The 26,543-nt window shown below is 42.2% G+C and overlaps 1 protein-coding gene and 1 long non-coding RNA gene across 2 annotated transcripts in view; one reads left to right on the top strand and one right to left on the bottom strand.

Moving 5' to 3' along the window:
• The window catches only part of SPHKAP (SPHK1 interactor, AKAP domain containing), a 92,580-nt gene that overhangs the window by 54,094 nt on the left and 11,943 nt on the right, over positions 1–26,543 (bottom strand). Inside the window, exon 2 of the mRNA XM_067559391.1 lies at positions 13,170–13,272. Within this exon, the coding sequence (XP_067415492.1) occupies positions 13,170–13,272 (103 nt within the window). The remainder of the gene's footprint in view (positions 1–13,169; positions 13,273–26,543) is intronic.
• LOC137160717 (uncharacterized) overlaps positions 7,638–26,543 on the top strand; it is a 29,796-nt gene continuing 10,890 nt past the window's right edge. The window contains exons 1-2 of the long non-coding RNA XR_010921970.1: positions 7,638–8,103; positions 19,495–19,530. This is a non-coding gene — a long non-coding RNA (uncharacterized lncRNA). The remainder of the gene's footprint in view (positions 8,104–19,494; positions 19,531–26,543) is intronic.

Below are 26,543 nucleotides of genomic sequence, written 5' to 3'. Positions count from 1 at the left end.
AGTCACTCTGCAGCTCAGTTCTCCATTTGTAAAATGGGGATAATAGCACTTTCCTACCTCCTAGAAGTGTGGGGAGGATAAATACATTGAAGATTGTGAGGCACTCCCATACTGCAGTAATAGCAACCACAGAAGTACCTTGGGTAGATTGATCTCATGCTAGAGATACTGCATTCCTTATGCATATTGTGTCTATGAGAGCTTCTTGGCAACACAATAAAACTGAAGTGTTAGGATAACTATTTTGAGCACTTGTCATACATGGATACTCTAGATTTTATAGCTGAAATATAGGAAGAAATAGATACAAAACAACATAAAATTCATTAGCAAGAACACAAAGACCCTGTATACTGGAGAATTGTTTCATGACAATTTTTCAGATGTTTGTCATCTATGCACAGACCATACCATAAGCTGCATGGCTTCATTTCTCCTACAGCACAGGAGGATGGTAGCGGTGGCGTCTATCTGTGCAACACTTTTATTACTATTTAAAATAGGTAAGGTTTTCTGAGAAGCAGAATGGATTATTCTTTTGCCCATGCTTTCAATAAGGCTAGCCTAGCAAATAATCATGGGAAAGTGGGAGACTTTTCAATTACCTTTAAAAATGGGACTGAATTGTTACACTAGACCACTACTACATTTCTATTATTCACAGTCGTGGGGATGCAGCACACAGCCCAGGTAGAGGTGGGGCAAAGGTGGATCTAAGATGTGTGGCTGGTGCTTGCACTGCTAGTGCTGCTCCACAAGATGGAGCTGTCAATCATCCTGATGGCATGAGCTATGGGAACTCTCCTCTCATCCCCAGCTACACACCTACATTGGTGCTTGTGAGGAACCTGAGAACGGCTCTCTACAGCAGCCTTGCGTGTTGCTTGCTCCCCAGGAGTTCTCCCCAGCTGGGTGAGGTCCTTTCTCATCCTTTATATGCTGCTGCAGCAGAATACCGGGGGCATAGTGTGGGAACAATCCCTCACATAGAAAATACTTATACTAGAGCATGCATGCAATTTCCTGGTACACCTTCCCGGCTGCAGATTTTTTCCATGGAAGAGGGTGATTTGGCCTTAATATTTTTAAAAGGATTAGACAATTGCAGGAATAAGAATAGCAACAGCAGTGACACTAGTGATAACCACCATGTGTGCTTAATCATCTTCCCCTGTAGGGATATCAGAAAGCATATCTGTGAAATGCATTTATGTTTCATTTCTATTTCTTGCAATTCTTGCATAACATGAACTATGCACTAACTTCTCCTCACTCCTGTTCAGGGCCCCCACATGGGGTGGGGGGAAAGGGTACACTTTACCAGGGCCCGGAGGTCCAGGGGGGGCCCAGCCCAGGCTGCAACCCCCATGGGTATGTGTGTGGGAGGGGGCCCATGTTACAAGTTTATACTGGGCCAGAAAAAATTATGCTTAGGACCTGCTCCTGTTTATGAAATAATAAATTCCCCTATTTTAAAACCATACATTTATTATCATGTTTGAAGTGATCAAAATAGAAGTATCTTGCTTTATCAGTATGCTGGGATAAAATTATAAAACAGTGCTTGACTTTCAGTCTTATTGTGTATGAACCTTGTGAATTCTGCTGTAATAATACACTTTCAATAGGAAACAAACATTATCTTTGAGCTCTAATAACTTCTGTCACTATTGTGCAGTCTTTTATATTGATGTCCCACTAAAGACAAGAAGAAGGTACTGTATTATTAGATATTGAGAGTATGCTGTGTGTTTGTCTACAAAAAGTCACTCTGGAGAGATGCTAGTTCAAAAGCAGGACTCTTCTCTGTGATGCACTATGTTTATCTGTACTGCAAATCCATATAATTCTATTACAAAAATTACTTGGTGACAAGCAATTCCAAATGATATTCAACTGACAAGCTACGTACAACATTCACTGAGTGGCAGCTAGAGGGTTGTCTCCATGTAGGTTGGGAGGTTTTCAGGAACATGCTTTGATCTAGTAAACCTCCCCTCCTCCCCCCACAAATGTTGTGAATGGTCCCTGGCACACTTCCCCCGTGTCTGCAACAGCCTCACTGATGTATTCGTGGGCTGCACGATGCCATGCTCCCAAATCTCCTACCTGTGGCCTATATTATGCACTTGCTGGAAAGCAGGCAGCCTGCTGCACTCACATGGTGCCCCAGTGACTTCAAGGAGGCTCTGCATGGGTGTATCAGGGATGCCACATGCTATTAATTGATATGGGCCTAAAGAAGCTGCTGTCCACCAAGGAGGCCAAATCCCGGCTCCATTGACTCAGTTGAGCCAGGAGCAGATAGAGGGGAGGAATGAACACACAACTGCTTCTGATAACAAGACTCTGAGGGCCAGATTCAGTCCTTTATATGAGCATTGAGACTGACTAGTTATTATAATTCACCTCCATTTTATTTCAGAGAGTATGAGTCTTCCTTGTGCTCAGTGCTGTACACTGGCTATGACATGGTCACTACCTCAAGGATGTTACATTTTAAATTAGATGATATGCTTAAGACCTTCTGAGCCTGATTCTCCACCACTTTTCTTGCACTCTGGATAGTCAATTGCCTAATGGGTGTAAAATGCTCCCATTCTAAATTTGGTAACAGTCTATCCACGTCACACAGCTGTAAATGATTACACAAGGCGTAAGGCACTAGGGAGTCAGGCTCAGGAATCTGGGGGTCTGTACAGGTTTTAGAATAGTGAAGACTGCTCCTCCACGGTGCAATTGCTGATTTTACATCTGAGGACCTGGCCTTAAATTTAGTGATCCATTCAAATTCTTTAGAAAGAAATATATTTATATAAAAGGGCCATGACTACCAAAATACAGGGATATTCACTCCATTCTTTCCATTTCATGTTGATTTATGAAAAAAAAAAGCAGCTAATGTTTTATTAGAGAGAAGAATGTAAACTAAGTGCTACATCTACAGCAAAAGAGGCCAAATAATTGGGAGCCTTTGGTCTACACAAGAAAAGCAAATGAGGTAAGTGCATCCAAACTTAATAAGAAACCCTGGCCTGTTCCTGATGTATGAGGAACCTTATATCCATAGAGAAATTTTCCTAGTGCCCTCTAAGGCCAGATCTTCTGGGGAAGTCACAGTAGGCAGATGTTCTTCCCTCAGATCAAAAAAAGGGTCTGATTCCTTTTCCAAAACACAAATTTCTTAAAGAGAAGCTTAGAAAATCAATTGGATAAAATAATAGTAGTAGAAATAAAAGCAGAAGAATATGGGTGAGATTAGGAAAATATAAGGAGGAGATAGGGAGAAAAAATATATTGGCATGACAAGAAAATAGATCAGTGGGTAAAAAAAAGTTTGTATTTAGGAGAGATTACAAATAGTCAAGTAATTAACTAGGAACATAGGAACTGCCATAATGGATCAGACCTAAGGTTGATCTAAGTCCACTATCCTATCTCTGACAGTGGCCAGATAATTTGGAGGAAGATGTGAGAACCCCACAGCAGCCAAATGTGAAATAATCTTCCCCTACGTTAGGTCTCATCTTGATTTCTAACAAACGCTGTCTTAAACTCCAAAGCACAAGGATTAATACACTTCTTAAGTTTGATATAATAAATTATGACAATTTTGGATAGTCTTGATATCTGTATAAATATCCAATCCTTTTTCTGAATCTTAAATCCTTGGCCTCGACAATTCCTGTAGCAATAAACTCCACAGTTCAATTACTACTCCTGAGGGAATTCTGTGCCAAAAAATAAAAAATTCTGTGAACAATATTTTAAAATTCTGCATATTTTATTGTCAAAATAACAGTATAGTCTCACCATTTTCAATTATTTTGGTAATTTATTTCAAAATATCTGTCAGCAAGTATGTCTGTAACAATACAGACAACAAAAAAGATTCAGGAAATGGTTTTTGGCAATTAGATTCCTGAGTAGGCATATTAGCACATCTATATGGTGCCATAGCAAATGAGAGGGACAGAGTTTTGCATGCACGCCCAGCCCTGCCCACTCAGATTGGCAGGATCCAATTGTGGAAGGGTTTAGTGTGAGAGGACATAGGTGTGTGGTGAGAGAGTTCTGTGTGGGGCAATCTGGGTTGAAGGTGGCTCAGTGGGAGGTCTGGGTGTGGGTGGGATCTGAATGCACAGGAGCTCATGGGGGGTTTTTGGGTGCGGGGGTAATAGGACTCAGCAGAGAGGGTCTGGGTGTGGAGTGGATGGTGCTTGGCAGGGGGTCTGGGTGCAGGGGGCCCAGTGGGGGGATCTGGTTGCTGGGGAAATTAGGTTTGGTGGGCCGGGATCCAACTGCAACTGGTTGGAGCTCAGTGGGATGGGGGTCCAGCTGTGGGGAGCTCAATGGGGTGGTCCAGGTGCAGAGGGATGGGGGCTTGGCAGGGTGGGGTGTGACAGGGTGAAGATTCAAGTGTGGAGGGCTCAGTGGAGGGGGTGAGTGCAGGGGTGGGAGTCCAGATGCGGGGGGGGGGGGGAAGATAGGGCTCGGTGGGGGAGTCTGGGTGTGTTTGGGGTCTGGCTGCAGGGAGATGGGCTCGGTGGGGAGGTCTGGGTGTGTGAGGGGTCCAGATGCATGATGGTTGGGCAGACAAGGGTGCAGCTCCCTGTACGACTCCTCTCCCAATGACTGGGGAGCAATGGGGGCAGGTAGTCAGGGGGTAAAAGTTTCCTGCAGATGGGGGAGGCCCCTGGCCCTGGCTGATCTATACAGGGGAAGAGGAAGTCTTCCCCCCATAGCCCAGTTAGGACCAGCAGCTGGAGCCCAGCACACAGTAGGAGCTACTGGCAGAGGCATCTCCAGCCCTGCCCCTCCCTGGCTCCAGGCGCACTGCGACAGCGAGCGGGACAGAGAGAGCCCAGCCCCGTCCCCCCCGAGGTGGTGATTTACATTACCCCCTGCTGCTTATGATGCCCGAACCAGATGCAGCCCTCCTGACCACTTCCCAGGAGGAGTGCATCAATCAATTTTTCTGGGAAAAGAGTAAAATCTGCGGGGGACATTAATTCTACACTTGCACAGTGGCACAGAATTCCCCCAGGAGCAAATTACAAGATGTAACTAGAAAAAGAGGATGGTGGCCCTAAGTGATGCAAACATAAAGGAACATGTTAATCTTCCTAAAGCCCACAACTACTATTCAATGTCAGAAGTGAGAATTCACTACATCAAAATATTTACTGAGAATAGCAAACTGTGCAAACCACAAAATGAGCCCAGATCATCTTTCTAGGGGACAAACCATAAGAAATGGCTAAGGGGAAAACGATGCAAAGATCCCTTCACAGAGCCAAGCTACCACTGGCCATCTCCCTATAAAGCTGCAGAGGGAAGCCAGAAGCCTACTTATTATTACCATACAGGGACTGGACCTGTAACCTTTACTACCATAAGACAGCAATCATAACATAACACTGAGCCAGGCAGCCAACTAATATAGCTCCTACCTGTATAATCTCCCACCTAAATTCCCACACAGAAATCCAGGAGCAGAGGATGGATAGTTCCATGAAGTACTGTGCCTCCCAGAAATTTGCAAGGCCTCATGCCTACAGACACCTATGGAGGGGCATTCATGTGGGGCCATACAGAGTGGGACGGTACCTTGGAAGTATTGGTCCTTCTCCCTACCATGCAGAAAGGGGGAAGATCTAGCATGTGGAGGGGGTTCTCCACATACAGATCTATGTCAAACACCTTCAAACCATAAGCATGTTTAGTGATCACAAATACACCAAGGTGACCAAAGAATTTGTACCGAGAATGGCAAAACCTGGAATTTTATAACAGTCTCTTCATTGGGGAATACTGCCTACTCTTGTTTCCCATTCATTGGCTCTGCACTCAATAATTTCATACCTGCTACCATAATTAACTCAGACTAGATACATAAACTAAAACATTCTGCATCCCATAGAAGCACATCTCCTCTTGCCTTTGCAAAGTATTAGTCATTTTTGATATATTTGTGCTAAAATCTTGAAATAAAGGGATCTTATTGATGTTGAAAGAATGTTTCTGCCCCCTGGAACCTCTTCTTGTTCTCTTTATTTTAAAACTTTCACCACTCTAGATCTTGGAGTGTTGCCAATGTAGAGTAACCCAAGGGAACTCTCTGATCCTGCTCAAAGCTACAAGTAGCTGGGAAAAGGACACCATCTTTATCTATACATTAATCAGTAAAATCCAAGACAAAGTCAACTATATTCTTCTTTGCAGAGCCATCATAAATTCCAGCAATTAATGGGTATGAGTACACTGCAATTAAACATCTGGCCTGCCTCAACTGACTTGGACTCATGGGGCTTGGGCTATTGGACTGTAAAACTGCAGTGTAGACGGTTGGGCTTATTTGGAGCTCGAGCTCTGGGACCCCCTGAGGAGGGAGGGTCAAACATCTACACCACAGTTTTACTGCCCCACAGCCCGAGTCCTGCAAGCCCAAGTCAGCAGACATGGGCCAGCTGTGGGTGTTTAATTGCAGTGCACACATCTGATTTTCTACTCCTATTTTCTAAGTCTTTCTGCAAGGTACAAAAAAAATTTAAAAACAATGTATCTTATGTAATCAGTTGTCGATTTCTTCCACTTCCAGAACTTCTTGTCCTCAGGAGCTAAAGTTCTAACTCCTGTCAAAGATACTCTCCTGTGCATCAGAGATTGCTTCTTTGAGCTTAAACATCCCTGCAAGAGGTAAGTTGACACACTTTCTTTTTAAATTTCCTTTAAAATCATGTTGAATTCTATGTCAGATATAATCATTTTGGGTCTTTCTTCCCCAGAACACAGCCGCTCTTTCAGAACCCAGGGGTCAAGGTGTGGGACTTGGGAGTCAGAAGGGCTGAGTTCTATTTCTAGCCCTGCCACAGACTTGCTGAGTGACCTTGGGCAGTATCCATCCTTCAGTATCCCCATCTGTATGTACATAAGTAATCTGGAATCTAGGGATGAAAAAAGTACTGGATAAGAGCTATTCAAATTCTTTAGCAACAGTCAGTGCTCCCCTGATCTGCCTTCTTACAAGGTTCTTACCAGGGCTTCAGGATATACTCCTTCTCATTCCCCACCCCCAAAAAATTCCCCAAGGGTGGCTTCCCACCTTTACAGAAAATAGTTGTGGCTGGTGGCAACATTTATGAATTTAATAATCCAAAATCATGAGCTGGGGATCCATAGCTCCATTCATACCCAACCCTCCTCCCATGAGTCACGACATGACCCTCGCACGCTCCATCCCCTTTTAGAGAACTCTGTTTTAAGTGAAAGCACATGTTTGGATAGTATTTAAAGCTCCTGAATGACTGCTGGAAAAGGTCACATGTATTAGGCCTGGGGGCATGGACAGGATGGCTCATGATGAGTTGATAGTTCAGGTGTCTATTGAACTTGTCCATGCAAGAGGTCTAGTCAACTTGTTTGTTTTTTACAATTCTTTTCATGACAGAATTTGGGGATGAGGGTGTGTGATGAGGTGTCTACTCCATACCAGGCAGAGTAGGTTATTATGACAATTAACTTGATAGGCTGCACCTGTGGGAGAGCCAAATGAAGCCCACCTGTGCAGGGGCAGGCTGAGTTTGTATAAAGCCAGCAAGCCGAGGTCAGACAAGGGTTGTAGGGAAAGTAGTTTACAGTCACTTCTTGGGAGATGGGATGTGTGTTTGGCTACAGAGCCTGGCAAGAAGCCCAATAAAGGAGTAGTCAATAACTACTTTCTGGGAGGAGAGTGTTTTGGCTAGTAAACCCAGAGGTGGGGGCCAGAAAATAGAGAAGGGAAGTAGGAAGGAATCCAGAGACATAGCAAGGTGGTCTGGGAGCAAGCAGACTATAGTTGCTAGACATATGGTCCCTAGGCTGGAACCTGGAGTAGTGGGCAGGCCCAGGTTCCCCTACTAGCCCCATGGCTAGTGGCATAGGACCTGGCCTGGGAGCAGAAGACTGGAAGAGCATGCAAACAGCTGAGCCAGTGGGATTTTGATACCCCAGAAGGGGAAAACCATAATGACCTGGCTGGAGGGAGCTTCGTGACTCCTGAAGAGTGAGGTGTCTGACCCGAATTGGAAGTCTCCAGAAGCAGCCACAAAGAGGCACCCAATGGTGAGTGAACTCTGTGGCCGGGTGGAAAGCAGATGCTATCTTATGGGCAGCTGGTTTGGAAGCAAGCTCAGGACTCCATCTCCTCAAGCTGGCTATGAGCTAACAGCATCAGTGGGATGATCTCAGTTGGCCCGATTCTGCCCTCAGATATGCATAGCTCCCACTGCAGTGAACTGGAGTTGTATGTATGTATCTGAGTGCAGAATTTAGTCCAAGCTTTGGAACTGCAGAGAAGGGTACAATATGTATGTGCTTTTGCACCTTCAGAGCAAATCCAAGATAAACTTTTTCCTATTGTAGAAGGCAGCCTGAGATCACAGCTGTTAGTGGGGCAATTTGGATTGCCTGAAGGTGAGGGATAGAGGCTGACCAGAACAAAGTTGTGGGTGAAATACTGATAAACCTCTTGAGGCTGCTTCAAATTTGCGGTGGCTCATGGTGATGGCTGGCCTCCATTACGCATGAATGCTGAAAATGGTCGTTTGTCTCATCTGATTCGTTCCCTCTTGCTTACTTCTACTAGAAGATCTGTTGTTCCCTTTAGTTTCAATGTTTTGTTGTATAATGTTTAGTGCAATGCCTCCAGTTCACAGGTATAGCCAAACTCTGTTTGGTACAGTACCTGGGGAGGAGGACAAAGGGGTCTTTAAGGGTGGTTTTTTGCTCCCTGGGTTCTTGAGCTATCAGATGACCAGTTCAGAACCCAATGCAGTTGAGAGCAGCCTCATGGATGTTTTTAAACTATACTTGGCATTAGTAGTCTTAAAGGCCTGTTCTGGCAGCTGAGTACAGCTAAGGTGCAGCAGAATTCTCTCCTGGCTACACCACCAGCACAGCTGTTCTGGTCTGGATCCGGCTAGCTTACAGCCCACTTGTTGTCTCCCTGAAGCAGTACAAAAGTCTATGTATTTTGTGTAACCCATGCATGCTTAGTGTGGTACTCTGTTCCCCTCTAGCTAGATCAGCTAGAGATTGATGAGCCTGCTACAGTCTTAACTAAGAGAGATGGTCTTTTTAGCTCTGGCAATAGAAGCTCATGCACTAAGCTACAAAGGTCCCAGGTTTGATACTGATAGACCCCAGTCGTGATTGGCTGGCGCTAAATATGCATGACATCGGTATTGTGGTTTTGTCATTTCTTGAATGGGTAGTTTGGTTGGGGGGTGTGTGTGTGGCTGCCATTAAAAAGTGACTATTTGTTAATAGTTTCTCCATAAGAAATAACTACTGTTTGTTTGAAGTACCACTAGCCCAGTTCATCCTGTTTCTCCCCCTCCCATCCCAACTACATGCTCGTATTTCCCCCTCTTCTATATGGAAGGGGGCTCAGCCATTTTCATGGCATCTCTCTCTTGGTGCAGATGCTCTGGAAGTTTTTCCAGAGTCAATGCTGAGGAAGGGGGAGAGACTGGGCAGGAGACAAAGGCACTAAGGGTCAGAGTTGACGTGGAGGCACGGAGGGGGGCCTCCATGCAGATGCCCGTGGTCTCCCACAAATCTGAGTGAGGTGGGGTGGGGAGGGGAGGGGAAGTCACTCGAGACTCTTCCTTGAGGTGGGGGCAAACTCTATGCCACTGAAGAATGGCATAAGGGACTCTTTTTGCCACAGGATCTTTGTGGCTATCTTCTCCCTCAGAATCCCCCTCCTACTTTTTTCCCATGGAAAGGGATCATCTGGGCCATTGTTTGGTATCTAAGGGTAATGTCGACTATTGGTAACTACTATGTATCTACGTACATCTTGCTAGATATAGATATAGAGATAGGAAGTATATGAACCATTGGACATAACATGTCATGTGACAACCTTTAACTGCTAGTTATCTGAAAGATCACTTTTCTTTCATTTGCAAGGGCTATTGCAGATTTGTCCTATGCCGGTGTCCCAAGATAATTATCTCTATGCTGATAATATATGGTCAGAAATACTTATAGATTTACTAGAATCTTATTTAATTTTTGGGGCTACACTACAGTCCTCTCCTGCAAATGTGTGGCTGTGAGGATAAGAAATCTCAGCCACTCATGCATAAATTTGCAGGATCAGGTCCTACACAGCACAAATTAGTTTCTCAAATGTAATTTGGACACATCTGTTTCTCAGACCAATTGCTCCACCCATGCGTTTGAATGTTTGTAACTGATATAATAAATTGGTGCTTCTTCACAAAGTACATTTAGTTGCAATATAGCAAACGCACACACCTGTAATGAGTAATGTGAACCTGAACAATGTCACCAGTCATTCAGTATGTTCTACACTGTCCATTTCAAAATAGGTTCTCCCTGCTCCAAAAGATCTTGTAGACTTCTTCATACTCAGAATGATTACCTATAGAACCAAATTTAGCTCAAGTTCCTCTGATGTACATCCATAATATTTTGCTGAGGTCAATGGAGTTACTTCAGATTTACAATAGTGTAACTGAAAGCAGAACTTGATTCATACAGCATTCCTATGTGTAACAGCTGCATGCACCACACTGCTGTAATCTGGTGCTCAGTGGAAATCATCATACTTTAAATAATTCAGGATGAAGCTGCATCATGCACTAAATGTGAAATCAGCAGTAATTCATGGTTCTAAAATAGTTTTCTACTTGCAACTAGACTAAACTCTCAGCATTAGTCTGTGGTGAATCAATGAACTAAATCACCCTCTAGCAAGAGTGTAGAGTGGAAAAGTCACTCCTTCCCAGAGGAAAAAAACTTCACACAAGTTCAGTGTAACAGCTTCCTGCTCTCTGATTAGATCAGTGGCTCTCAACCCGCAGGCCACTTGCAGCACACAACTACAGCCTATGTGACATCCTCAGGGCCATACAGGTAATACAAATATTGTGTATGTGGCCCACATAACACAGAGCTGTATATGTGGCCCATAATAGTAAATAGGTTGAACCACTGGATTAGATCATAAGACCTTAATATACAGTAACTCTATTTATTATAGATACATATAATACCACTAAGAGGCTCTGCTCTACAAACAAGACATCTGAATGTTTATGCCTGGTCATCTTGATTGCTGTGGTTAATTACCACTCTTCAAAAAGATGTGAAAGTGGTACATGCAGAATAAGATGAGACATCAAGGAGCACATATCTTGCATTCATTGAGATTGGTCTGTGAAGTAATAGGCAGCATCTCATACGTTGCCTAACAGGAGCTGTTCATGATAAAAATGGCTCTTCAAACCTGCAAGTGAATTGGCTGGAATGCTTAAAAATTATTCCCTGCCACAGGGAGAGCAAGGTGACTCCAATCCAACAGCAATTCTAAATCTTCATTTAAAAATCAGTCTAACATAACATAAAAGGGAAGGTGGTGGACTGAGCTGATCTTCCAATACCTTTTTAGCCATCAGAAAATAAGACATCCTGTAACAATTTCTCAAATGTGCCCAAAATGTCCTGCTGTTGGCAAAATGCAGAAGTGAATTTTTTGATTCTGATTGTCATGTTTTACAATTAAAACCTTCACTGTAAGGGTCCAGGCACATGGAGCAGGTGAGTTACTGGGGGGGGGGGAGGAGGAGATAATGTCCTTTAAAACGTAAGTTAACAGTGTCTGTGACAGTGCAAAGTTGATCCACCTTAAGGGTGAACCCTTCTGTATAGGTACAATTGGTGACATAATTTTCCCCTCACTAACCTGCCAGTGTGCTTCAACCTGATGTGAAGCAGCTGCCTCTGGCAGGGGTAAATAGAGAACCATGGGGGACTGATGTTACTGAACATTTTTTCTCAATATTTTCATTGAAATGAGGAGGAATACAAGGCATACCTGTCAGGTTCCAGTTACATGTGGTTCTGCTTTAGGTTTTTTTTTTTTTTTTTCTTTAACTAAAAGCAAATAAACACTTTCCTGACTAAACAAAACATTTCAGTTCACTCTTAAGATCTCAGTTGGTGCTCTTAGCTACTACTTGCTACATGCTGAAGGGAGCTGGAACTGCTTGCTGCCCCAGTGAAAACAGTGGTTTGGGGTAGAACTAGTTGAATATTTCTGAAAGGCTTTTTGACCAAAATCTTTCCAGTTTTCAATGGAAAACTTTTGACATTTTTTGGTCAAAATTTTAGTAGTTTATGGAAAGTTGGCCTTTTTTTTTGGGGTGGAGGTTCATAAATGGTGAGATCTGAGAAATGAGAATTTTCCTAAATTTCCTGTGGGGGAAAAATATTTGGCTTTTTTTTTTTTTTTTTTTTTTTGACTGGCTGAAGTATTGTGCCTCTGGGAGCACAATTTCTCTTCGAGCTCCCCGGAGCACCCCTAGCTGTTGCAAAATCAGAGCAGAGCTGTGACCCTGCCTCTCCCTCCCTTAGCTCTCTGCTAGTACTCACCCCCTTTCCTGCTCCTACACAGACGTGGCCACAATCTGGCCCTATAGGACACTGAATGTATTTTACTAAAGTCTGAAGTTCTTCAGCTGTATATTCTCAGGCAAGGTGACAAAAGTGTACATAAAAATTTCAGTCCTGCCTTGCTCCCCCCTCCGTCCCCCACACACATTTCTAGTCTAAACATACCCTTAACTTTTACAACTAAACATAGACCTTACCATAAGCTTGTCTCTAACCTTAGTGGTTCTTAGGGTTGTCTCCCTTATCCTGCCCTTGTTCCCACTGGCTCAGAATGACACTTGCCCTTTTATGATCTTGGACTGATAACCCAACTAAATCAGACACCAGAATAGGCAGAAGAGCGCTGAACCTCTATGCAAAGTCCTAGAACCTGCATACCTATTATAACACAGTCCTGTGAGTTCACACTGTCTGTTGCTTTGATATCCTTCCTTCGGGTAAGAAGGAAAAAATGGAAAACTACCTATGAAAGTTATCACTGATACTTAACATGAGTTGTGCCAAATCATTGGCAAGCATAGTCTATCCAAATAAAACTGAAAAATACCCATACCATTCAGCTTTTAATACTAATGTCTCCATATTATTGACTGTCTTGTGCATCAATTGGTTCTATAATCCCTATGAAGGCATTAGCTAAAGCAGAGCTGCACTGTTGGTTACATCTGCCTTGGAAAATAAAATAAGCTTAGAGAGGTTACCTTCTTACATGCTGTGACAGAGCTCCCCAAACTGCTTCCTGAACTGTCTGTGCCGCTGCCTTGCTGCTCTGAGACTTCGTACATCAGTGGGGATTCAAAGTTGCTGAAGAAAGAGAACAACAAAAATCCTTCCAATGACTCATCTATATAAATATATGAAATGATGCCACAAATACAGCTCAATTTAAAGAAATGTATCTTAATTCAGATTGCACCAATCTCTCTGCACTTGCTGACGTTACCATTCTGTTGATTATCCCAATTTTCCCATTTTGGAGGACTATTCTATAATACATATGAAATAGCAGCCTGATGCCTTTTAAGGACTAGAATATAGCACTTAGCTGGACCTAGTTACATCTGGCTGTCTTTAATAGGGTATATTAAAATGTAAAATGTGGTGCTAGTTTTTTCCAACCAGCAGTTTTGAACAGTAAATGACATCCTTGTGGTTAATTGAGCTAGACAACAGTATAAAAGAATTCATACTGCACTTTATCCTCCCTATTACCTGCCTGGGATCTGAGAAGTGAGTTGAATAGTGAGAGTGACTGAACTCAAAAGCCCGGGCACCGTAGCTTTATAATCGCAGACTGAGGCGATAAGAATTGCACACACACTTTGTATCGCATGATGCGTGTGAACTGCTGAATTGTATTTATCCTTCACATCTGCATATTCCTCTCGTAAAGTCATGCAAATCAGACTTCCAATTACAGTATTTAGACACACATCTGATACCAATCCTAAAGCACTGCTTTTGGACTAGCTTAATTATTTCTTGTGAAACATAAAGACCTCTGACTAAATAATTAACAGTCAAATTATAGCAAGGTAAATTCAGTTAAATAAGCCTACATTTCTTCCTGTGCATGATTTCAGAGCTCCTAAAGATTATACAGCACTAAGGGCCCATTCCTACAAACATTTACTACTAGATGTAATGTTTACTATGGTGAGTTGCGTCCCATTCTCCCTGGTTATAAATGTTTGCAGAACTGGACTCTAAATTATACTTAATACTGAAGTAATGATAAACTTAATTTAAGTGTCATATGTTTTCAGGTTATTGCCTAAAGAATTAAGCACAGTTCTCAGTACTCTAAGAGCTGTGCATCCATTTCCTGAGAAGGAAGCTGAAAGTTTATCCCATATAGAATATCTTCAAAATAGAGAACTCGATCCTGCATTCCTTGCATATCCAATACTTTGAACTATTGGATGTGCAATAGGCAAAAGGCACAGCCAATGATGTGCTACGAATGTAGAATTTGGCCTATATAGTTCACATTTTCTAAGTAATATTTACATATCTTTCTTGATATTGTGTAAGGCCAGATACTGTTATTAGCCAGTGTGAGGTAAAGGTAACTTATTCTGCAAACAGGGATTTGCAGTCAGTAGTAGTATTTAATTCGTGTAATGATCTCACTCAACGAGTGGGACATCAGAAGCTGATCCATACTTAACACAAATGTTGTCTATATACAGTGAATTTAAAATAGCTAATGAAGAAAATTTAACTTATTAAATATATCTATTGTACAGTACAGAAGCAGCAAAGGCACAAATATCCTCAAATAGTTAGGTTTACCTGCATGATCACGACACCTGTGATGGGAAAGACTGACTACTTAAGGGTAGTGTTGCCTGGGGTAAGCCAACCCCTCATCACATGGCACAGCCCTTAAGATTTTGGGAGGCTTTGATGTACACAAAGACTTAAGAGGTGCTGGTAGACAGGAAGTCATCCTGGGAATAAGTAGTGTTTGGGAGAAAGTCAGTTACTGTTCCTTTAAGGGCTGGGGACAAGGAACTTTGCAGAGTGAACGGGAAGGCTCCTCTCTTGCCTGATCAGTTGGGGATGAGCTGGGAGAAGTGGATTAGTGTGTATGCTGCTTCCTCCTGCATAGCAGGGCAGTCACCTGCAGGAGACAGCTGTCCTCAGAATTCAGCAGACTAATTAGGTAGAAGGGGCTAGCTGAAAGAGAAGCCGGCTGAGGCCTTACAGCTGGCATAAGTTACAACCCAGCTCCAAGGAGAAGAGCTGGGGATTCCTGGCTGGAGGAGGGACAGAGTGACTGTTAAAAGTAAATTCCAGCTCCAGAAAGGGACCTGGCCAGCCTCCTGAAGCGGGACAAGAAAGTTGACCAGGACTCCGTGCGTGTGAACTAGGGCAACTAATGAAGCGAGTTTTGCTCTGTAGAAAGACTTAATAAATGAGACCTCATGAAAGGGATACATGTTTTGAACCAGTGTAGTTTGAGAAATGGAGAAAAACATGAGGAGGTGCTGAGTATAATTCTCCTGCAGGGTCAGAAGGGGGTATGTTGGAGAGAAATGCCCCCCCTTTGCCTGTGACACCACCATTTAATGTTCTCAATTTTCAGTATTTTCTTCCCCTGTATAATCTCTGCAAAGGACCAATAATCTTTAAACACACACACATCTCTGGTCAATAACTTACTGCAATTTTTCCTTGCTAAATTCCAAGGATTAGAGGATGTCTACGTAACTCTCAAGACAAAATATAAAGTGGATTTTGAACTTCCACTGGTGTAAAACTGGAGTATGACCATTAAAGTGAGTGGAGTCCCTCTTTTTTTTTTCAGTTTTTTTGTTAATTAAATCAGTGTGAGATTCTGATATTTATCACATGACCAAATGATTAAAACCATATTTGGACCAACTACAACATCCATTTTGACTGTCCATTTTACATCTCGTCTTATCTAAATGCATTTGTTTAGCCATCAGTTTGACTTTTCTCCATTTCCTCAAATGGATAGAGAGTGTGCATTTTATGCCACTTTAATTTCTCTATACTTAATTTTATCTTATTCTTTAGTTCTGAAAAGAACTTTGGGGTGAAGTTTGGATGAAAGACTTTACTAAATCAGGTTTTCTCTGCATGTTTATATGGCCATATTTGTGCATGTTAAATTGGCCTCTACTCTTAAACCCTGATTTTAATCCTCAATTTATCTAGTCTGTTTTACAGCTGTATTGCTCCTTATTATGGGCAATGTGCAAGAGGGCATATTGTTGTGGGTTCACTTGGGGCGTCTAAAAATCAGCCAGCAAGAACAAAGAGCATTAACTAAGAGCTTATTAGACTTGATGTTCTACTTCTCCCTTTGTAAAATATATAGGTGGAAAACTAGTCCTGGAGTTACATTTATGGCACACTAACAAAGCTGTTCCCTTTGACTATATGATTGGGTCATAGTAGTGTATAGTATACACAATAGCAGCCTTTTTAACCACAAGGCAAAAAAGATCTCATCTTTTTTTCCCAAAAGAAAACAGGTTTGATGTGAACAGGAAAATATCTTTTCCTGTACAAATCTGGCAAGGCTTGCTGGAGCTGTGTTGAGTGAAATAGAATGCCACTGTCTTATGAATTATAAGTGAACAGGCTAAAAGACAGACTGAAGTTCAAATGACTTGGAGCACTTGTCGTTGCGGTCACTGGAGACTAAGAGCTAAATTCTAATGTCCGATACTCCAAAGCTCATAGCTGTGAATCTTGTAAGACTGGCTACTTGGCGCACATGGGACATCATAGTAGATGATGATACAAGATGTGGCAAAACGCTTGGGAGTACTTGAGAATGAACATGAAGCTGAAAGTGTTGAGGAGTCTATGTTCCTGGGCTCCAGAAGTATTGGAGCACAACACTTATTCCTGTGTTGCATACTGCATGCAGTTTGACTCTAAAATTGTGTGTGTTAGGCATAAATAACTATACTCAACCACTCATCTGGAAAGGGGCATAGAGACTTATTTAAAGGTGATCAAACATGACAGCTACAACAAAGAAGGTTTGATGACCAGTTCACAAGACTCCAAAGCCTAGTTTTCAGTAAGCTTGTGGACATTCATTTTGCATAAGAAAAAAATGACCACAAACGTTTGTCCATGAACTACTGGATACACAGTGTACATCCCCCCACATTGGCTACAGTATGTGGGCACCCATTTAGCCATGTGTGCCGGTTCAGAATAGTGTGCATGTGAAGCAGGTGTATGTTAGCACACGCTTACTGAAAATGAACCCTCAGATATGCTGGGGCTGGTAGGGATTCCCACATCAAAAGATCTAAAGCCTAAAAGTATAATACAATCAAGGTAGGTAAAACTCACAAGAGTTCAGAATTTGCTACAAAGCTGAAACTCCACCTCTTTCCTGAGGTTCACAAATCTTTCTTTCAAGATGGGGTCGGATTAAGGCTAGCATCTCCTCACCCATCAAAATTTGGAACTTTTCCTCCCTCTTTTTTTAATCCTTTGGGCTCCCTTGTGAGCTTTATCTCCAAGACACATCTGATGTCTTAAGGAAGCAGATAGCTGACAACCTCTTCAGGCTCTTCAGCTCTCCCACCTTCATTCTGTGGCAAAGCCAGCAAGATAGACCTATATCTTCCCAGGAAAAACACTTCTCTGGGACATGTATAACTTGTCTGCCCTTCTCAGTTCTTCAGCACGGGGACCCAAGAGGGTTCCAAAAGGTTCTGCTGCAGCAGCACAGCCTCATTGTCCCATCTGGCCTTTTGGTCCCATTCTTGTTCTCATACTGCACTCATCACTGTGGCATTTGAGAGTTTTTTTTAACTTAAAGGGGTCATAATTTTCAAGAACTCTGACAATTGGTGCAGGATTTAAACCATGGCTTTTTGCACTCTGTCACAGGATGAGCTGGGGTGTTAAGAAGTTCAAATCCTAGCTCTGACGTGCATATGTTTTTTCTCCCGCACCCTCATTGTATGATGAAGAGGAGGTGCCTGAGAGCAGGCCTACTGGGAATTATAAGAGGCAACCAAGTCCCAACGTAAGGGTAGCTGATAGGAGCAGTACTATGCTGGGAAGCTTTCCAGGATCGGGGATCACTGGAAATATCAGAGGTGACTCCCTGTTGAGTAGCTTGAGAAGGGTATGTCTATACTGACGGAAAGGAAAGGTTGTGGGAGGAAGAAACCAAGAAAGGAGCAAGAGTAGTAGGCACTGTAGGATGTGGAACTCAGCACTAGTGGGTTTAGTGCAGATAGCTGCCCACAACCTAAGGTTTCAATCCTGGGATCTTGCATAGAAAGAGGGTGTGGGCCATTCTATGGCACCATCCAGAGAGATGGTGCAGAAAACCTTGTCCTGGGGGCAGAAGGGCTGAAGAAAGAATACTGAGCCCAAGAAAGGGCTAAAAGATGGGGTCTGTTTGGACACTTGCAGTATTGCCAATCCCAAGCATTCAAAAACCATAGATTTGGCTTACGTCATGAGACTCTCAAAACCATTTTAGGATTCATTTATTTGCCTTCTGCTTTGACCTAGTAGGGGACACTTGTCCTGGTCTCAAGTTTGTTTTCTCTGCCTGCAAGAGGGCTAGAATTTTTTTTATGAAAGCTGAGATTCTCCTAGAACTACAAGAATCCAGAAACTGGAATCTGAGGGGGAAAAACACTAATTTTCATGAGGCTTGTGATTAAAATCATTAGTTGGTATCAGTGTCTTGTTTCCTGCTGGAAGGAGAGCACTCGCTTGCTTGGGCTGGGCAGCCATACAAGTCTGCTAAATGGACTCAGCAAAACGGAGGCAGCACCTGTATCTTGATGCCTTATGCAGTAAGCTGCTGCTGCTACACTCTTGGATTTAGAGCCTTTTTGGTCTACCATGACACATCCCAGATTGTGCAGTGTTAAAATTCCTCTTCTGCGTATTCTTATTCCAGGAATTCTGATGCAGAAAGTATGCTCACTGATTACTGAAGTGAAGCTGCAGTCCAATGGTAAAATCTATTAGGTGTCTTGGGTCCTGCTGTGGAAGACTATAGGGGAGGAGAAGGATGTTAACCACTTCTCACTGAAAGATCCTTCTCTGGATTTGATGCTGGTGGAACTGCCTTCCTTGCAAGCCACCTTTTAAAACGAAAATAGGGGATTAGCTCAAAGACACGAGGTGAGAAGAGGAAACTCATATGCTCCTCCCTTCCCTTGAAGACAGGAGGAGAGTGTTGGGGGCTGATTTTCTGCCCCAAAACACTGTCCTAATGACTTGGAACAATAATACTGTGGTTTTTAAACACCATAATGCTTCCACTGAAAAGGAAAGTAAACATCTCAGAAATTAGTAGCTCTCTACATGAGAGCACAGGAAGCAATTCCAAGGCATCAGTGCTAGCTGGGGTAATAAAGTACATCCTTTTTTTAAATTATGGGACAAAATGTTTGCCTCTATTTCACTATATTGAATGTCAAAAATAGCGACCTTGATGACTCAAGGCTTAATCAAAAACATATCTCCTCCTAAAAATAACTGTCTTCCTTGCAGATCTGGCAGATGGTGCTACACATCACACGAGAAGAGGTAATTTAAAGAATTCCCCAGGTTATCTCTAAAGAAAATTAATCTCATGGAACAATATCCACAAACTTCAATTTTCTAGCATCTTGAGCTTCCAAAAATCACTGCTGTTTCTTAATTGTTCCTATTTAAGGAACATGTTCAATAAATACTAAGTGCCCATTACAGTTCTTTATTGAACTAATCCTATTAAAGCCTCCTGCTTTTCATCTTTTCATTATGATCCTTAATCTCAGCACTTTGAACATAAAAAAATGCTGATCCATGAAAGAAGATAATCTTGGGTAAAGTAAGTGAGCTGAACAAATGCAGTCAAGTTTTTTTTAAGTGCAATTAAATTCCAGCTCTGGCATACAACTGTCCTAATTTTCTACTCATAATAGAACTGAAAACTAGCAAAAATGGATCATAAAAGAATCTTGAATTAGAATTCTAAGCCAGATAACTGTCACACGTGAGAGCCAGCAGTTCTGAGTAACACCTATCGAAGTTGAGATACTGTTTGCAAGCGCTTTGGAGGACAGGATTAGAGGTCAAAATGATCTTGACAAACTGAAGAAATGACTGAAATAGATGAAATTCAATAAGGACAGATGCAGAGTACTTCACTTAGGAAAGAATAATAAACTTCACACATACAAACTTGGAAATAACTGCCTAGGAACAAGTACCGCAGAACAGAATATGGGGGTTATAGTGGATCACAAACTAAATGAGGCAACAATGTAACACTGTTGCAAAACAAAATTCCAGGATGATGTTTGCATTAGCAGTAGTGTTGTAAGCAAGACATACTAATTCTTCCACTCTACTAAGCACTGATGAGGCCTCATCTGGAGTATTGTGTCCAGTTCTGGGCACCAAACTTCAGAAAAGATGTGGACAAATTGGAGAGTGCAGAGCAACAAAAATTATTAAAGGTCTAGAAAACAACCCCAAAGAAAAGATTGTTAAAAATTGGGTTTAGTCTACAGAAGAGAAGACTGAGGGAGGACAGGATAAGTGTGTAAAAGGTTGTTAGAAAGTGTGTGATCAATTGTATGTTCTTAATCCCTAAGGACAGGAGTAATGGGCTAAAATTGCAGCCATGGAGATTTAGGTCGGACATTAGGAAAAACTTCCTAACTGTAAGGGTAGATAAGCACCGGAACAAGTTACGTAGGGAGGTTGTGGAATCTCCACCACTAGAGGTTTAAGAACAGGTTAGACAAACACCTCTTGGGTGTTCTAGATAATGTTTTTAGTCCTGCCTCAGTGCATGAGACTGGATTAGATGACATAGAGGTCCCTTCCAGACCTACATTTCTGATTTATACACTTAATCCAAAATTCATTAACTTTTGTCCACTCTTATTCATCATCCAACCTCTCCTCCTAACCCGAACTGACTCTGACTCCCAACCCCAATGACTCACATTAACCTTTCACGCTTCCTTATGCCTTTCTTTCCCTTCCTGACACCAAATTCTGTGGCATATGTTCTCTGGTTTCAGCTTGTTTTCTAGTCCATGCTGGGTAATTCAAATCTCACTGCTCATTGTAGGCAAGATAGAAGGAATCTCAGCTTGCATTGTCTCCCTCTGTCTATGGAAGAGATGGAGATCATCAGCAGTTGAGAAGAGACTTCCAGACCTGTTTAAACCTTGACTTGAATTTAGCAGAGTCATCACAAAGACAGAGGCCATACTACAAGTCAGATCAGTATTTCCCTGAACCGTGCAACGGTTGAGTATTAATTTAGTGCTTGACCTAATTACTCCCCCAACACTAATCAATGTGTGCCTATTGCTACCTGGGACTGGGGGATATTTAAATTTTAATTACCTTATAAGTGACGCATGAACAGATTTTAGTTTATTTCCCTTAAAGCCATTACTAGGTCTCTTGGTGTTCACATAATCCCAGGCTCAATTTGTTCCTCTGACTTCATTTTGGGGTTCCAGATTTCCAAGGATATTGATCTTACTTTCACTTTGCATCCAGAAGGATCCCTTACGGAGAGTATCATAGAACCTATAATGAGTAAGAGCGGTATAACAGTAAGAGCCCAGGTCGGGGACACATTGTGAAGATGAATACATGGCTGCTCAGATTATGTAGGCAGAGTTTTGACTTTCTTGACCATGTGATGCTGTTCTGAGAAGGTCTGCTGGGAAGAGATGGGGCCCACCTGACCATGAAGGGGAAGAGCATCTATGTGCAGTGACTTGCCAAGCCAGAGAAGAGGGCTTTAAACTAGGTTCAAAAGAGGCAGATAACAAAAGCCCACAGATAGGTATATAGAAGATGACTTTAACAAAGGGTTAGATGTTGGAGTGGGGGAGCATGGAAAATTATAATAGGATCACAGGAACAAGAGGAAAATCAGTGGGGGAATCTGATCAACATCTTAAATGTTGATGCACCAATGTAAGGCGTATGGGGAAAAACTGGAAGTCCATTAGTACATAAGATAAATCGACTTGATTGGCATAGAGACTTGGTGGAATAAGTCTCATGACTGGAATATTGGTATAAAAGGGTATAGCTTGTTCAGGAAGGACAGGCAGGGTAAAAAGAAAGGTGTTGTTGCATTATACAGGTGGGAGGCAGTTGAGACTAGAACAAACAGAAATATCCAACACACAAGAGCTGGTAGTAATGAGGACTTTAACGACCCAGACACCTGTTTGGAAAAGTAATACACTGCAAAACAAAACTTCCAATAACTTCTTGGAATGTACTAGGGACAACTTTGCTCCAGAAAGTAGAGGAAGTAATGGAGAATAGGCATTTTAGACTTCCTTCTGAACAACAGGAAGGAACTGGAAGTGAATCTGAAGAGGAAGGCAATCTGGGTGACAGTGATCATGAAATGATGATTTTAAGATTCAAAGGAAAGGAATGAGTGAGCAGCAGAATAAGGACCATGGACTACAGATATTCAAACTTTGCCTACCAGCTCTCTGAGTTTAAGGTCCCATGGGAAGAAAAGCTAAGGGAAAAGGGAGAGCTGGCAGTTTCTCAAGATGATTACACTAAAGGAACAACTGCAAACTGGCCTGATGTGAAGGAAAGTTAGGAAGAATAGGAAGAGGACAACATGGTTTCATACAGAGCTCTTTAATGACCTGAAAAAAAAAGTATAAGCATATAGGAATCGAATCAGAAAAGCTAAGGCATAAAATGAGTCCCATCTACGAAGGGACATAAGGCAATAAGAAAAGGTTTTTTAAATATATCAGGAGCAAGAGAAAGGAGGACAGTGTAGGTCTACTACTTAGCAGGGGAAAAGATCTAATAACTGGTGTCTGAAATATTCGACACATTTTGCTTCAGTCTTCACTAAAAAGGTTAATGGTGACTAGATATGCAACACAAACATGAACAACAAGGGGGAAGGAACACAAGCCAAAATAGGGAAAGAACAGGCTAAAGAATAGATAAGTTAGATATATTCAAGTCATAGAGTCTTATGAAATTCACCCTAGGGTACTTAAGAGGAACTAGGTCAAGAAATCTAAGAACCCTTAGCAATTATCTTTGAGAACCCGATGGAGGATGAGTTAGGTCCCAGAGGACTGGAGAAGGGCAAATATAATAATTCTCTTTAAAAAGAGGAACAAAGATGTCCTAGAGCAATACAGACCAACCACTCTAACTTTGATATCTGGAAAGCTACTGGAAGAAATTATTAAACAATCCATTTGTGAGCACCTAGAGCAGTTTCTCTCAACCACCAGTCCATTGACTGGCGCTGGTCCCTGAGAATTCCCTGACACGGTTTAGGAAGGCAGCAAGTTGGTCACTGGTATCAAAAAGGTTGAGAAACATGGACCTAGAGAATAATAGTGATAAGGAATAGCCAGCATGGATCTGTCAGGAACAAATCGTTCCAAACCAACCTAATATCTTTGACAGGCTTGCTGGCCCAGTAGATAGTATATCCCCTCACCCTCTAACAGGAGTGTTATATTTAAGATATGGGAGGTAACTGTCCCGCTCTACTCGGCAATTGTGAGGCCTAACCTGGAGTATTGTGTCCAATTCTGGATAAAGGTGGCGTAGGAAAAGGCCAAGGGAAATGGCAGCAGTAAGGTTTTGGATGGGGCAGACCTTAGTTGCTGCTTTGAGGGTCCTTGGGCTGGAACATGGAGAAGTAGGTAGGCCCAGGTTCCTCTACTAGTCACTAGGGAAGTGGCATAGCTTTGAACTGGGGGATTGCCAGAATGATACCTGGTCAACCAGTCCACTGACTTTTATACCCTGGAAGGGGAAAAGTATACTGCCCTGACTGGAGGGCCAAGCACAAATAGGGAGCATTCCAACTCACAAAGAGGAAGAATTGCAACTCCTGGAGTGTGAGAGGGGCCACAGAATGAATGAGAGGCAGAAGGGTGTGTTGAACTGGGTTGAGACACAAGTAGGTGCCTCAGCCTTGAGTAGAGAACTCCATTACCCTGACTAATGAGAAAAGGTTAAAAACTGGGCATGTTTAGTCTTGAGGAAAGAAGGGGAGGCAGGGATCTGATAAGTCTTTATAAAAACACTTAACATATTTGAAGAGCACAATTGTTGTCTAAGACCATTACTACTTGTTCTGTCTTCAATGGACATAATCTGCAGCAAAGGAGACTTGGTTTATAGTTAGAAAGTTCTTCCTAATACCTAAAGGTAGTTATACTTGGAGAATAGGCTTCCAAGGGTAGTTGTGGAATTTGCATCATTGGAGGTTTTTAAAAACAGGTTCAACAAACACCTGTCCGAGAGAGGCTAGGTTTACTTGGTCCTGCCATCAGGGTCCAAACATGTAACACTGGCCCTCTCCTGTGTTACAAATCTCCAAGATTTGCAAATCTCTCAAGTTCTGGACAATAGATAGAGGGAAATAATTCCTGTGACTATTTATAGGAACTTATCTACAATTGTGCCTCAATTTTTTCCTCATGGTAATGGGGGTTGCAGCCTGGACTGGGCACTGGTAAAGTGTACCCCGCCCCCATGTGGGGGCCCTGCCTGCCCTAGCATTGGGTGTTGAAATTGATGACTTCTAGAGCTCCCTACCAGCTCTACATTTCTATGATTCTATGACCTCAGTTTCATGTGTGAGCTAAAAAATGGCATTTCCAGTATCAGTCCTCCCTAACCCAAAGCTGGATTTATTTATTTTGTTAGCAGTGACTCAGAGGGAATATTGCTAGCTACTAAATTGCCAATATGCCTTTGCAGCACTTAAGTGTTCCTCAGAGGTCTCATTTGCATGAGTGTAGACAACTGGGGGATTTAAGCCCCACAAAAAAAATTAGGTATTGCATTAATAAAGGAAACTTTGGGGATAAAGGAAATGACCTCACAGGGTCCTACAGCCAGGCCTCTATGTGAGCCTGAACATCTACATCACAATTAAACAGCCCCTTAGCTCAAGCCCAAGTCAGCTGGCATGGTCATGAGGTTTTTAATTGCAGTGTAGACCTACCCAGAGAAACCTAAGTTCCTTTGGCCTCCTGTGATGATACATCATTTTAGTTTTCCAGTATCTTTTAGTAGTAATTCTAATTTATTTTCTTTGGGTCAGATTGTGACTAGACCCTGCACAGGTGCACAAGAGAAGGATTTAAGCCATTTGATACCCCTTAGAATAGGGGCTCGCCATAGACTTTGTATTTTTATTCTCCTAAGGACAGACTGTTCTGTGCTAGTATCTTCTGGGACACTTTCCATCCCAAAAGAGTTGGATGGACATGCAAATGAGTGTATGCTACACATCTAAAGAGGTGTACTGATGGGTTCATTCCCACTACACACCTGGGAACTGGGAGGCAATTCTTCCTGTTGCTTCCACTGGGAAAGTGCTGTGCCACAATGTAGGATCACAGACACCACTGGCTTTGTTCTATGGTTTATTTGCAATTTTAGACTATTCATACTTAAATTACAGGGTTTCATTACAAAAAGTGCAATGTGCAAGAAAATAGTACCCCTCTGGGAGAGCTACCGAAAGAGAATAAACCAGATTTTGCCATCGTCAGCCAAAATGCATCTTAAAGAGCAATCATTCATCCTTTATCATCACTTCTAGACTGCCATATTCAATATGCCCAAAGGCCCCTTCTAGGGTTTTTTAATGAACACAAACACTATGTGCTCAGAGCTGCATTTAAGCCTCACCTCTCAGGCAAACAGTTGCTAACTATCAAAATTATCTAAAATAAGTAAGTACTGAAGTATACAAAGAGGGTAAATAAATGCCTTTAAATAAAATGACTTTTTACAGCTTTGCAAAAAAATCCCAATATATAGTATTTAAGAACTGTCATTTTACCTTTGTAGAAGCCTTTTAGTAGCCCTGGGATAGTTAACTGCTACATTGAATTTTCAAGTTCCTGTAGCTGTCTGCCCAATGCAGGGACCATAGTTTGGGGGTAGATAAACACAGCTTTTACTCCACCACCTAGGGAAGAAAGGCCCTACCTCCCTTCATCTAGGTAAGTAGAAAGGATGGGGGAGCACTAGTGCTGTTTTTACCAGAAGACTTTTTTGGGACCAGAACTTAAGAAACAGACCATTCTTGCTTTCCTTCTAATGTTGCTGCTATCTGCTGAATTTTGTACCTTGTTCTAAAATTTAACTTTGCATATAAAAGGGTCAGGATAGTTGTACAGTGAAAACTTTAGATTTGATGCTGTTGAAATTACAATTATAACACTCAGAATTCATTTTTTTCTGTCTGGACCATATGTGTACTTCAATCAGAGCACAGATGGTTAGTCAAACAATCTATAAATACCTTGAACAAATGTGATTTTTTTTTTTTAATATGGATGTGGGACCCAGGCATAATGTCCCTGGAGACAATACCTAGGTCTGAACTGGTACAGGGCTCAGGGCCTCCTGCAAACTACTCCACTCCCTCTACACCTATTGACTTCACTGAGAATTGAGGGTGTTGATCACCTCCTCTCAGTCTCGCCTGTAGGCTGATATAATCTAAATGAGTAAAAGATGTATTGCTAGTTTCATGCATTTTTTTTTTTTAA

Source organism: Emydura macquarii, unplaced genomic scaffold, assembly GCF_026122565.2.
Source record: "Emydura macquarii macquarii isolate MOO-44397 ecotype Brisbane River unplaced genomic scaffold, CSIRO-AGI_Emac_v2 contig_18, whole genome shotgun sequence".
NCBI classification, from domain to species: Eukaryota; Metazoa; Chordata; order Testudines; family Chelidae; genus Emydura; species Emydura macquarii.
The sequence above is the reverse complement of the archived record's forward strand: the minus strand, read 5'-3'. Positions and strand labels throughout refer to the sequence as shown.